General features: G+C 35.2%; 1 protein-coding gene and 1 long non-coding RNA gene across 2 annotated transcripts in view; one reads left to right on the top strand and one right to left on the bottom strand.

Annotated features, from left to right (window-relative positions):
• LOC137198337 (uncharacterized) overlaps positions 1-165 on the top strand; it is a 1,044-nt gene extending 879 nt beyond the window's left edge. The window contains exon 2 of the long non-coding RNA XR_010931625.1: positions 7-165. This is a non-coding gene — a long non-coding RNA (uncharacterized lncRNA). The remainder of the gene's footprint in view (positions 1-6) is intronic.
• Positions 1-1,053, bottom strand: part of LOC137198329 (major histocompatibility complex class I-related gene protein-like) — a 197,444-nt gene extending 196,391 nt beyond the window's left edge. Inside the window, exon 1 of the mRNA XM_067612082.1 lies at positions 956-1,053. Coding sequence (XP_067468183.1) covers positions 956-1,010 — 55 coding nt within the window. The 5' untranslated portion in view covers positions 1,011-1,053. The remainder of the gene's footprint in view (positions 1-955) is intronic.
• Between the last annotated feature and the right edge of the window lie 13,417 nt (positions 1,054-14,470).

The raw sequence follows: 14,470 nt of genomic DNA, 5'->3' as shown, positions 1-14,470 counted from the left end.
TGTTAGCTTTGAGGAAGACTTCAGATGAAGAGGGACCACTTCTTCCCTGTGGCTGTTGGAGAGGAATTTGCACCTGCTGATACAAAACCTCCTGAACAACTTTAGATATTTAATTTCCCAATTAAAGACAATTAAAGGTCCCCTTTGGATTCCTACTAAAAGAGACACTTTTTTAAAGAAAATTGAAGACAGTTTAGGTTGTACTAGTCCATGGACTCAGAAATGACTCTTAACTGATACTGATTTGTTACCAGGGTTCAATTTGTTATGCATCTATAACCATCCATTTCATTTTAATGGAAGTGTAAGTTTCCTTTAATTTCATGTCTATAAGGTATGTGAGGAAGTAGGATAAAGATACTCTGTGATTATCTTAAGTATAATAAGGATAGCTATGCCCCAGTACAGCAATTCATACAAATAACTGGATGTAAGTAGTAAACTGCCATGAGACCCTAAATAAATTCTGCTCAGTTGTTAGACACATATGGTCTCAGTAATTATTTTATGGTAAGCTGAAGCAGTGGTTACAACTACAGTAGTAGAAAAAAATGTTTAAATACATGGCATTCATTTTGATTTGGCATGTTGAGACTGGAACACTGCTTGAAGGCGAAAAGCCTGAAACATTGGAAACCGCTCGGCTCGCTGTAAAATCTAACTTCACTGCCTGTAATAGACCCATGGCAGGTATGCGTCTTGTTATACCCCCGCAGTGATTACGTGCCTGTCTATAAAGGATTTGTAAATAATTTATTTACCATCGCTAAAGCCATTGATTAAACCCTTTATAATGAACAACTTATCAAAAATGGTACGGGTAAAGCTTGATCTAAACTGCGTAAATTTGAAAATGAAAGTGAATTGTATCACGTTAGGCCTCTCACTAAAAAACAAACAAGTAATTTTCAACAACTAAATGTTAAAAAATATATGTTTTTAAAGTTAATCTCACCTGAAAGTGTGACAGGAAAGAAGATGAGCAGAAAAACAAGCTCCATCGTCTTCATGGCATCACTTTTTGGGGAGTCTAGTGACCGCTGCAGTAGACAAACCAGTTTAATTTTGTCCTGCGTCTTCGTGTGTTGTGTGGGAAGGTGGGACCAAAGTAGACTAGTATGATATTGCACCTGATGCGTGAAGGTGTCCAGCCCAAAGACTATCACTAATCTATACAGACACACATCTTACCCTTAGAGCTAATAATTATACATATTTGACCGCTGAAAGTACAAAACAAAATGATCTACAAGTTCACTGATTCATAATTCAGTAACATAGAAGACATAATCATTAACCCGACTGTGGAGGAGAAAGTGGTTAAGTCCAAGACTGTCTGAGATGTTTGTTTCCTTTGATAGATGCAACAACTTCATTAATCATTAAAAGTTTTTTAATGACAGTTTCTGCTGTCAACAACACAACACTGACATTAAGGAAATAAGACAATATAAATCAAAAACAAAAAAACAATGTAGGTTTATGGTCGAGACATGTTGTCTGTCTCACATTAGGTAATTTTGATATTTTTATGGTGAATGTCTTTAGCTTTCCAGTTTATTTAGGTAATATTTTACCTGAATCTATTTGTACATTTTATGTGTTTTTCACATTCTGTAATATAAATGATTACCCATCTCCATTTGACATCAAATAGGTGCTGATTTTAAGGGTTTATATACACTTTATATCATTAACCTGACTGTGGGGACTTCAAAAGGAAGTGGTGAAGAAGACTGAGTGAGATGTTTGTTTCCTCCTATAGATGCAACAATTGTGTTAAAGGTTTCTGAATGACAGTTTCTGCTGTCATCAACACAACACTGACATTTAGGAAATAAAACAGTATGAATTTATCTGTTAAGAATTTTACTACCAACCTCCTTTCTGACATCTAAACATCATGACCATCACTTACAGTACAGAGGTCTATGCAGGTGACCGTTTCCAAAAGTAATTTGCTGTTTATCTGTTGCTAAGTTTTGCATTTATTTGATAATAATTTGCAAGTGTTTAAATCTTCAGTAACACGGTTGAAAAGTTACAGTTTAATTTTCACGTTAACTGTATTGGTCTGATCTTATATGGAAACAGGCTGTTTGTAAGAATCTTGCTTTAACTGCTGAAAACTAAGTCAGGAAACTCTTTGTTATGTTGGAGGTGTGGAAATGCTCTAGCAGCTGTTTCTATGTGGTGACCTCACAGCTGAGACATTTCAGAGTTATGTTGCTCTCTAGTGGTGATATAGGGAAAGACACACTCTGAGTCACAAGGTTCAGTGTACTCCTCTGTAGTAGTGTAAACGTTTTCTTTTATCCTCACACATTTTGACAACTGATAACATTTTAAAAAGTAAGCTCATGCTTTCTAAATGTCAGGGACAAGCTTCACTAGAGTGTTTCCCAAAACTTGGAAGAAAACCTTTAAGCCTACACATCTGAGCATTTGAGGTTGACACAGGTATGATGTAACAGGAAGACCTCTTAAGCAGGTTTTCAGGAAAATTGTAATTATTAATTGAATAAATTGAACAAGAATGACACTAGAAAATGTAGCAGCTCCACTAGACAAAATGAAAAAAAGAAGATAAGTGAAAAAATATTTTTTCTAATTCTCATTTGACCTCATGTACAGACAGGAGATAATTTCTATACCTAATGTATGTGACACATATAAGAGCTGTGACATCCAAAAAATCATGTTTTACATTCACCAGTGAAAAGATGATTGATTAACAATTCATAATTGATTATTAACTTGTAGATGTGGAGACAAACTTTATCTGAGGCGAAAACATTTAGCCAAAAACAGATCACATGACCTTAGAGAAGACGTATACTGTCACATAGACAAATCAGTTTTTCCAGTTTGGCAATATGAAATAAAGTACATCTATCAGTACCACAGATAAAACCCTCATTAATCCTCTAACACCAATAATCTGAGCATTAACAATAATGTTACAATGACATTAACATTTATCATCCGCATGACAAATACAGGACGTGAAGATGGCAAATGTATAAGATACAAATGTTTAAGCTCCAAGAAGTATTATTGCTTTAATATGTGATTTTATCTAAATAATCAAAAATGTATTTATGTTGTGTAAAATTGTGGAAACGTTTACAAATTGATGTTTAAAAAGAGTTACAGCTGTTACTTGGTGTGGAGGAGCAATGTGTGTTGGAAGACTAAAACATAACTCACAGATATTTATACTTTGGTTAAAGTGAGAGAAGTTGAGATGCAGTGTTCAAACTATTTGAATAATCACAATGAAACAGAGAAACAAAAACATTAAAATGTCTTTCCAATCGTGGCCTAGTGCAGAATCTTCATCAGTGATTCTAAAATTCAAACTGTCAAACTAATTGTGAGTGAAAGCATGAGTAGTTGAACATTTAAAGTTTTAGGATGTTTGGTTCCAACTCAGTTCCTGCAACAACAACAACAACAACAACAACAACAGAGTGTCATCATGTCTCCAATGAATGGATTTGATGTTAATCATCATCAAAGACAGTACATCACATGACTAACTGATAAAACATAACTGACAGATATTTATACTTTAGTTAAAGTGAGAGAAGTTGAGATGCAGTGTTCAAACTGTAATCACAATGAAACAAGAGAAACAAAAACTGTGTTTTTTCAATCGTGGCCTAGTGCAGAATCTTCATTAGTGTTTCTAAAATGCAACTGTCAAACTAATTGTTAGTGAAAGCATGAGTAGTTGAACATTTAAAGTTTTAGGTTTGACTCCAGCGTTAGAAGCAGAGGTTAAAGTGCTGCATGTCTCCCATCATCATCAAAGACAGTACATCACATGACTAACTGATATGAATTTGATATCTGAAGACAAAAGATGCCCCACTGGAGTAACGTTGTGGCTCTTTGGTGTCTGGTAGCTGCTGCAGTGATTCATCTCCACCAAAGGTTTGAGGAAACAGCTGGGCAGCAGCATCAGTTCTCTCCAGATGTTGTTACTCCTGCAGTGGAGGATTCACATCAACATTAATGCTTCTATCAGCTCTCAGATAATCTTCACAGATATCATTCTTCACTGCATCCACTGATGACCTGAAACTCATAAATCTGATCTATGAATTCACACTTTAGTTTGATGTATCCTGTGACTTTCTGACGGGTCCTGTGATGTCACGTAATATATTATAATAAAAATATATTAAAACAAGTTTTGTTAATGAACATTTATGGTGCAAAATAGAATAAAATATTGAAGCCACAGCATCTTTATTTGAGTTCACTATTCTCCTCTAAATCTTTACTGGAAAGCTGCAAAGACAGAGTTACAAATAGAAAAGGACCTGGAATTATTAGTAGTCATATTGTACAGTATTTGATTTAATATTATATCCAATATGTTTTGTTTTGGTCCAGAATGTAAAACGTTTAATCATTATTACAATAAAATCTCAGTGTCAGCTGTTTCCTGTAACTATACTGGATCACTTGACTGAGAATTTCTGTCAAATCAGCCAAACAGTTTTTTTTAACAAAGACAGACTTTCAGTATATTTATGAGAGTATTATATCAGTATACTGTAACTAGTTTCAGGAGGAGCAACAGAGAGATTCTTCATACAGTATCTGCACAGTGTTGATGCCATGATGAAATACTCACTGTGATCAGTTAAGAGCTGCATCTTTGACTGAAGATGGATCAGAGGATGACGAGTCTGAAGCTATAAAAGAAAAACAAAGTGTCAGTAATTCAATTCAAACTATTAACTGCATTTATTTGTACAGAGAGAGAGAGAGAGAGAGAGAGAGAGAGAGAGAGAGAGAGAGAGAGAGAGAGAGAGAGAGAGAGAGAGAGAGAGAAATAAAATGACACAATACTCACAGTTTGCAGGACTGAATCCTGAAATACAGATGAGAGATTACAATACTTCAAAATGTAAAATGTCAGAATTTATGAAAGCAAACAAAGAAAACACTAATAAATGTTTTATAGAAACACTGTATTAATTCCACTGATTTCTTCTTTTATTTTGAAAGGTAAGAGAGTAACTCTTCAGTTGGAGATCAAGTTACTGAACATCAACCAGGTTACACTGTTATTTGTTGTTAAAATGACTTGATGATGAATAAAAGACTGCCAGGAGCAGCAGCAGTCCTACAACACCTCCAATAACAGGACCAGCAGAACTCTGAGGGAGAAAAAGGAACCAGAACGAAACATTCACAGTGCATCAAGGGTATGTCAATGTACTTTTGGTATTTTCACCTATAATTACCTAAACTGATGTATAATAATCATACATCATTATTGACAATCACATTTGTAGCTTTCATATCATTAAAACACAGGACTTTCTCGCTTTTTTCCTGTGAGAGTTTTCTGATGAGGAAACTTATTATTGTCCAGGATGTGCAGAGTTGTTGATATGAGTACAGCAGCTCTGTTACACTGTCAAAAGCAGATGATGTCTCTTTTTAAGCGAAATTCACTGGAAATGTTGATCCGACGGTCACCATGTTTTATTGTGCATATAATGTGTGGTTTTATTTAGTATCACAATAATCCATACAATTACCATCTTTAGTTGCACACCACCTTAGTGCTGTGGAAGAATTTTATTAAACCTTCTGACCTCTGCGTGTCCATCCTGTGTTTGTTCTTCACCTTTTTCACCCTCATCATCTTTTTGCTTAATAAACTTTTTTCACATACATAGATTGTCTTTTAAGTAATTCCATGACAGTGCAATAAATAAAATACAAATAAAATTACAAATGTGGTTTTGCATGTTTTAATTCTTTTTTTTCTGACATTCTTTTTAAAATTTAAATTGTTTAGATTTGTGTTTTAAATACAAAGCAGGAATAAAGGTGTTTGTGTAATTTTAGTGAGATGTATTTGGGTGAGCCCTCACCAAAGAAAATTACAGTAATATTAAAGATCATAGGTTCGCTGTGCTGTCGACCTTTTCCTGAGCAGGTGGACAGTGGACTGCGCAAAACTCAGTCATTCTTGGCACCTAGATTGCAGTGCACTGCTGGATTGGCAACAGCACACCCTCAACTGCACCCTTCCTCCTGTGAGGCACATGGCAACTCACCCAGATACCAGACTGGTACAGGTGAGGATATAACTTCAAGTAAATGTCAGTTTGCTGGTGCAGATACGCTCCTAACGGTGTCCTAACACCAAAACAGAGGCCTTTGTCTGGACCACTGAAATGCATTTTATAGCATCAGAAGTTTAATAGCATGTAGTAAAATGAGCAGCTGCTTAAAGTCAGAAATAAAATTGATCTAAAATCAGTAAACATGCTCAAAGAAAATACTTAAAAGACCAGTAGGCAAAGCAAGGTAAGGTAAGAGTGTATATGGCACAATTCATACTATGAGGCAGTTTCAAAGTGCTTTATTGAGAAGGAATTTTATACAAAAAATTTGTTAGAATTCAAATTAAAAGGGAATTAAAATATTTTCTCCGTCTGTGTGAACTTTTTAATTTGAGTCTCTGTTACCTTTTGCTGCCTGCTTTCAGTAAAGCTCTTTGTCTGTGCTTGTCTGCTGCTAAAGTCCAAAACACACTGAATTTGACACTTCAGACATGATGCAATTCCTCACCTGAGGAGCTAATATGGTCCAGCTGCAGATTGAGAATTATTATTTTTCACACAGATGGACAAACATCCAGTGATTTCTGTTAAAGGGCCTCATCCTACATGTTGTAACCCTACAAGAAAACCCAAATTTTTTGTTTTATTTTTGTCTTCATTTCAGTCTCTCACCTTCCAACAGTAACAAACAACCTGCTAAACTCTCTTCTGTTTTTAATTTACTTTTTCCGTCTTCTTCATAGATTAGATTTATCTGACAGGTCACCTAGAAAGTGTGTCCAGATGTCATCCTTCCTCCTGTTGTTGGGCCCTTATTGACCCCCCCTATACATAGTAGCGCTCTAAAGCTGAAATTATCAGATGATTAATTGATAAGTTGATTGACAGATAAATAATTGGACTCAACATATTTGGGTTTTTGACTGTTGATCAGACAAAACAAGTAATCTGAATATGTTAACTTGGGCATCAAAGAATAATGATTGACATTTTTCACTATTTTCTGAAATTTAATTGTCAGACGGTCTCTATCTGGTCTTGAAGAGTCCCACTTATTACATAATTTGAAGCATCCCTCCTCAAGACCAGGACCACAAGATGGAGGACCTGTCAAAGAAACATCGGTCAGATGTGACATTGTTTCCCTGGCCAAAAGTGTTTCTGATTGGACAGCAAAACCAGCAACATGCACATCTGAAATCCTGCCAATCAAATCACATTGCTTTGTAGTGGACCTGTGCACATATTAGGAATAAAGATATGCATGTGTAAGTGTCAATTTCTCCTTAATATTAGGTCTAGTTCAATTTTAGTTGTAAAACTTGTGAGTAGATGTCAAAGTGCCTTACTGATAAAAAAACAACCTGTGAATGACTCCTTACATGTGAAAAAGGGCTTAAGAATTCAAACTAAAAGTTATACCTGTTCCTGCCTGCTAAAGTTCTTTGTCTGTGCTTGTCTGCTGCTAAAGTTCAAAACACACCGAATCTGACACTTCAGACATGATGCAATTCCTCCCCTGAAGAGCTAATAATGTGTCCACCTGCAGATTCTCAGGTAATTGTTATATTTTATATTATCCTCATAATCTTTGGGGCTGGAGATGATCAGGTCTGGGTTTTTCTACCTCAGTGAGTTTCTCCTTTTATGCTGTGAAAGCTACACAGTTAATACACGCAATACAGTAGACATGGTTGAGTTACAGTGATCATGATGTGATACAGATGCACAAGCAACCAGACTAGTTTCTGTTGAAAGGCCTCACCCTACTGCATTAGTATTGTTTTGTGTATTTATGTTGTTACATTTGCTATGATGTAACCCCACAAAAACAAACAAAAGATTTTGTTCATTGTATTTGTGTCATCTCAGTCACCCATCTTTCCTTGGCAACAAGCAACCTGCTAAACGTGTTTCTATTTCTTATTTATTCTCACTTCCTTCCTCATAAATTAGATTTCTGTGTGATAGGTCACGTACAGATCTCTCTGGATTGCTGACATGCCAAAATGAACAGAAATAGCATAAGTTTAAATTTCAGAGTAATTAAAATGAGAAATTTGAAAGTGTGTCCAGATGTCATCCTTCCTCCAGAGTTTTAATGAATGAAGTTTAAAATCTTCTACATTCAATTAATGTTAGATAATGTTGAATAATGTTACATAATAGTGCTTACCATTAATAATGTACTTTCAGGGCTCTACCCTCTAGCCCAGTGGTTCTCAACCTAGGGGTCAAGTGCCTCCAAAGGGTCACAAGATAAATCTGAGGGGTTGGGAGATAATTAATGGAAGAGGAAAGATGAAAAAACAAAGTTCTGATGCACAATTTTGTATTTATTTTTTGATCCTTTCTATAATGTTTGTTTTTTATGAGTTGTTGTACCTCTTTGTGCCTCATTTAAATGAATTTGAATGAAACCATCTAGAAGGGAAATCACTGTGCTGACAACTAATACATTTCTTTTTGAAATTTTGAAAAAGTCACAAGCCAAAAAGGCTGGGACTGCTGTAGACTACTGACCATGAGTAATTATTATTATTTCATCTGCACAACAGACTTTTTTCCTTTCTTTATAACATCTTTCAACATCTTTAAGTTGGAGCCACGTTCATGTATTCTGTGAGAATATTCATCTTACTCTAACAACAGTTGACAACATATGTTTGAAATAATGAGGAAAAAAAAGAGGAATGTAATGATGATGAATGAATGTGACAGTCAACACAGGAAGTGATTTTGAGCATTTCTATTCAACATCTACTTGTGTATAGAAAGCCAATGGAAAAGAATGACCTCATCTTTAAATTCATGCAGTTATTACCCATATTTATGTAAGATAAACGTATTTACAAATACATTATATGGGTGTTCTGAGTTCTGAATCACATACACACAAAATTATCCACATACCCAACTTATACAAAATACATTTCTTACATTTTATAATCATGTTTAAACAATATTAAATATTAACTACTGAGTTTTTCAAAAATGCCAACACTGTGAGCATCACAAATTAAATTATATCCACCTTCTTTTTAATGGGTTCGGGGAGGAATTTATCATAAAATCCTGACAAATAAAAGACAAACTATTAGTATGTACACTTAAAATACAAAAAGATTAAAATATTCATGATTTAGTTAAATTTTGTAAGACTTCATTAATCTACAATGCTTTTAAAAAAATAATATATTTTGTTTTTGTACCTACATCATTTTATAAAATATATTTCAAATATTTCATTTGAGTAAACAGGTTATTTGTCCTTCTGATGGAAATGTTTCTGAAAGCATTTATGCCTCATTCAGCATTTTTCTTCTCTCAGTAACTTCACTCATCTTCAGCTACAGAGTTTTCTATTCAGCTATAATATGACAGTAATTTTACAAGAGAATTAAGAAACAAAAACAGAAGGCTCTTGTTTAACTAGAGGTGTAAATAGTCACAAAGCATTTACTGTTTTGTCGTCTGTGTAGCAAATCACTGTATGCAGGATGGTGTGTTTATTTCATTCAGGCTTCAGGATTCAGTTTCATGGAGACTTCAGAGCTGTTGTCAGGAGCTGTGAGGTCAGAAACACACTGTTAGTCTATTTATCCTATACTGAACTGCTACTATCTTTTATGTATTGTAGGTACGTATACTCTGTTAAGATGTGTATGGGCAGTAATTCTGATGCCTGGAACTATAAACTATGTTTGGACACTGCCAAAATAAATTATCAATTATTATTTAGCAGTAAGACTAGGTTGCCAAGCTAAATACCAGCATTTCAAAGAAAAAACTCTTCAAATTGTAAATGCGCTTTGATAGTTGTCATTTTATCCATCTGTCTGAGGTAAACTGGACATTTCAATCAAGTCATTGCTTCTAGTGTTTCTGCCAAATATAAGAAAACGTACTAGATTCAGATCAGCTAACTGTTGTGTTTCTAAGTTGCTCCTGGCAGTGTCCTGAGGATAAAATTAAGCTTTTTTTAATCAACTTTTGTTAGATCAGATAAAACAGATTAAATGTTCTCCTCATGACATGGAGGGTAGTTGGCTGAAAAAGAAAGAAAAGACAAATAATCAATATTATTTGTTACCGTTTCCCCCAATTGAATCTAATCCCCTCTGATAATAAATAATCCCTTTTACCTTTTTTCTCTCATATTTTGGTTACATGACTGTGGTTTGGAGCCTTACACTATTTACTCTTGGCTGCTTCACACATGCTCACAAAGAGTCGAACCATATATTTAGTGAAATACAATACTTAGTCTTTCAAAAAATTATTATATTTGTTATCATAATAATTATTATAAATTATTACAAATAATCATTGTCCCGATGTCTAAAGGATAAGGCTGGCAATTTTCTTTATTTTTCTTATTGTCAACAAATATGTGAAGAGCCAAACCAAAAATTAACTAATCCTACTAACAAGTATTGTCTGTATCCAAAGGCTGACATATCTTATTCCTCTGTGCTGTGGACCTCTGTTGTTGTCCAAAACACAGTCCAAATCCCCAATCGTTACTCTCTTGTTCCTCACTGTCTTGTTTTGACGTCTTGTCTATATTTAACTACCAGTAGCAACCGATTTTATATTTTTATATGCACGGATTCATATGAGGAAGTTACACCAGAAGTTCTGGGAAATTAAATGACGGGAAGTTATACAAAGTTAAACGCAGGCTGTATTATAAAGTGTTACCAAACATGAATATGAATGCTGAAACAAAAGTTACACAACTGTTTAAATAAGATTATTCCATTACCTGGAGATACAACATGGCAAAAGAGAGGCAACAACATGATCCCCTTCATCTTGCTTTGATAGTGACATTAAAAAACGAGGAAAGAGGAAAGACTGTCACTAATACGTACAGGCATATGGAATGACCAATAGAAATTAGAAATAATTGTGCATCATGTGTAACCATGCGGAGTAAATTCAATATTTGACTGGCTAATCAGATTCAACAGCAAAATACAGGATTTGTGTTTGTGTGTGTGTGTTTGTGTGTGTGTTTACCAGTTTGATAGCATGTAGTAAAATGAGCAGCTGCTTAAAGTTGAAAATGAAATTGATCCTAAACTTATCTGAAGTTAAAGTGCCAAAATAAAAAACTGTAACAACTCAGCTCAAAAAAATGCGATTTAAAAGACCAGTATGCAAAGCAAGGTAAGACAAGAGTGTAAATGGCACAATTCATACAATGAGTCAGTTTCAAATTGCTTTATTGAAAAGGAGTTAAATACAAAAACCTGTGAATGACTCCTTACATGTGAACAAGGGCTTAAGACTAAAAATTTTACACCGTGGAAGCTACACAGCTAATACATGTGTGATGACGTCTGTCATCTTTGGTTTGCTGTATATTCATCTGTCTGTCTGCTCTGCACTACACAGGTGGAGACAAACGGAGACACCTGGTGCCGGTATAAAGCCTGGCCACAGATAGCAGCTCGTCTCTCCTCTGACTGTTTGTTTCTGCTGCTGTTTGCAGCTTTTCACTTCTCCCTTCAGGCACCTGTTCTGGATTGGTTTAGTTATGCCGCTTTAGTTATTTATTTTGCTTTCATGCACCTTTCAACACACACATACACCCTCACCACCCATGCATCACATACAACACTTATCCCACTTATTTCCTTGAATTTGGTTTATTTTGTTTAAATAAATACCTTTTGTTTAACTTTGACATGGTTTTTGTTATGGCCACTTGAGCCAGGTTATAACACATGCATACAGTAGACATGGTCAAATGATCATGATGTGACATAGATGCACAAACAACCACTCTAGATCCATTTAGATATTCAACCTGGACAATAATTTCTGTTGCAGGGCCTCATCCTACTGCATTAGTATTGTTTTGTGGATTCATGTTTTACATGTTGTAACCCCACAAGAGAACCTAAAGCTTGTGTTCACTGGCTCAGAGGTAGAGGAGGAAGATCGGCATTTCAATCGGCTCCTCCAGTCAGCATGTTGAAGTGTGCTTAGGCAAGATGCTGAACCCCAAATTGCTCCCAAAGGCTGTGTCATTGGAGTGTGTGTGAATGATTAGATACTCCTCCTGATGAGCAGGTTGGCACCTTGCATGGCAGCCTCTGCCATCAATGTATGATGTGTATGTGAATGGGTGAATGTGACATGTGTTGTAAAGCGCTTTGAGTAGTCAGAAGACTAAAAAAGTGCCATTTAAATGCAGTCCATTTACCATTGTACTTTTTATTTTTGTTTTCATTTCAGTCTCTCACCTTTCCACGGTAACAAACAACTTACTTGCCTAGGTAAGGCAAGCATGTATATGGCACAATTCATACAATTAGGCAGTTTCAAAGTGCTTTATTGAGAAAGAATTATATCCAAAAATCTGTGAATGACTCCTTACATGTGAACAAGGGCTTGAGAATTCAAACTAAAGTTTTACCCGTTCCTGCCTGCTAAAGGTTTGTCTGTGCTTGTCTGCTGCTAAAGTCCAAAACACACCGTGTCATGTAACACAGAATTTGGCACGTCAGACATGATGCAATTCCTCACCTGAAGAGCTAATAATGTGTCCAGCTGCAGTTTGCCAAAGAATTATTATATTTAATATTACCTGTACAATCTGTGGGTCTGGAGATTATCAAGCACTGGGGTTTTCTACCTCAGTGAGTTTCTCCTTTTACACTGTGAAAGCTAAAACATGCAATACAGTAGACATGGTCAAGATAGTGATTATGATGTGACACAGATACACAAAAAACCCAATTTAGATCCATTTGGATATTTAACCTGGGCACTTAGTTCAGTTGAAAGGCCTCACCCTAAACACCCTAAACAGTCACTGCTTTGCAAACTACTGTTTAACAAATATAAAAGCACAAATAAACAGATTGCAAGATAACACAGTTTGTAATGTGTTCAAATGTCCTGTGTTATAATTGGCAGAAAATTGATATCCAGGCTTCCAGGCTCACTGAGTGAGAAAGAAAAAAGAATGAAAACTGAGCACAGAGTGAGAGAAAGAGAAGTGAAACATCTGAATGGCAGAAATAAACATTTTGCAGAAGTAGGAAACCCAACTTCCCTTTATGAAGTGACATCATGTTCTTCAGAAGAGTGCTGACGAGGATTCACTGTGAGTTTGCTTCTTAGGAATTACTCTCCCCAGCTGGCCTCTGTTCCCCTCTCAGGGTTAATCACAAAGAAGTATCTGAAAACGACAAATCAGCTATTATGTTGTTTTAGTATAGCTTGGCAACAAACTACAGTATATTTGCAGCAACCGAGCTACAGCTTAGAAACACACTTGGGTTGAGCTAAGACAACCAATATGACTACTCTGTCTTTTGGGGCTCAGCAGCAAACATATTTTAATCAACTTTGCTACATATTTGCACATAATAAACTTCAATTGTTATGTGATTTCGAAAGATAATATTAAAAATATGAATTTTCTGGCAAGGTGCAGCTGGACACATTATTAGCTCTTTAGGTGAGGAATTGCATCATGCCCGATGTGTTTTGGACTTTGGCAGCAGACAAGCACAGACAAAGAGCTTTACTGGAAGCAGGCAGGAAAAATGGAACATTAAAACATTTTTAAATTCACTTTGAGTTTGAATTCTTAAGCCCTCGTTCACGTGTAATGAATCATTCACAGGTTGTAAATAATTCCTTCGTAGTAAAGCACTTTGAAACTTCCTTATTGTATAAATTGTGCTATACTGTATATTATAGATACACTTGCGTGTCTTGCTTTGCCTGCTGATGCACTCCGTCCTTTAAAGAGCATTTTCTTTGAGCTGCTGTTACACTTTCTTAATTGTGTCACTATTTATGTTTCCACCATGTGTCACTTTAATTAACATTTAATAATCAATTTTATTCTGGACTTTAAACAGCTACTCATATTACTACATGCTATTAAACTTCTGGCAAAACACACTGAATTTACTCCTGGTAACACATGATGCACAGCTGTTTATAATTTCTATTGGTCATTACATTTGACGGTACACACTGTTGACAGTCTTTCCTCCACCACAGAGTTTATTCTAACATCAGTCTCAAAGCAAGATGAAGGGGATTCTGTTGTTGCTTCTCTTTTGCTGTGTTGTATCTTCAGATAACGTAATAATCTTTTTTAAACAGTTGTGTAACTTATATTTTAGCATTCATATTTCTATTAAAATATAAATGCATAATTTTCATAAACTGTACATTTACTGCAGAGCTTAACATACCTCAGATTTTAATGTCTATTCACTGCCAATTCTTTTTTCAACAGTTTTTATTGTGCTTTTAACAATTGAAACTTATAAACACAACTCTCAACATGAAAGGACATACAAAATATACAATTTAAAATTAGACATTTAAAATAA

This window comes from Thunnus thynnus, chromosome 15, assembly GCF_963924715.1.
Source record: "Thunnus thynnus chromosome 15, fThuThy2.1, whole genome shotgun sequence".
In the NCBI taxonomy this organism is placed as follows: domain Eukaryota; kingdom Metazoa; phylum Chordata; class Actinopteri; order Scombriformes; family Scombridae; genus Thunnus; species Thunnus thynnus.
Note: the sequence above shows the minus strand (reverse complement) of the source record. Positions and strands in the feature narration are given on the sequence as shown.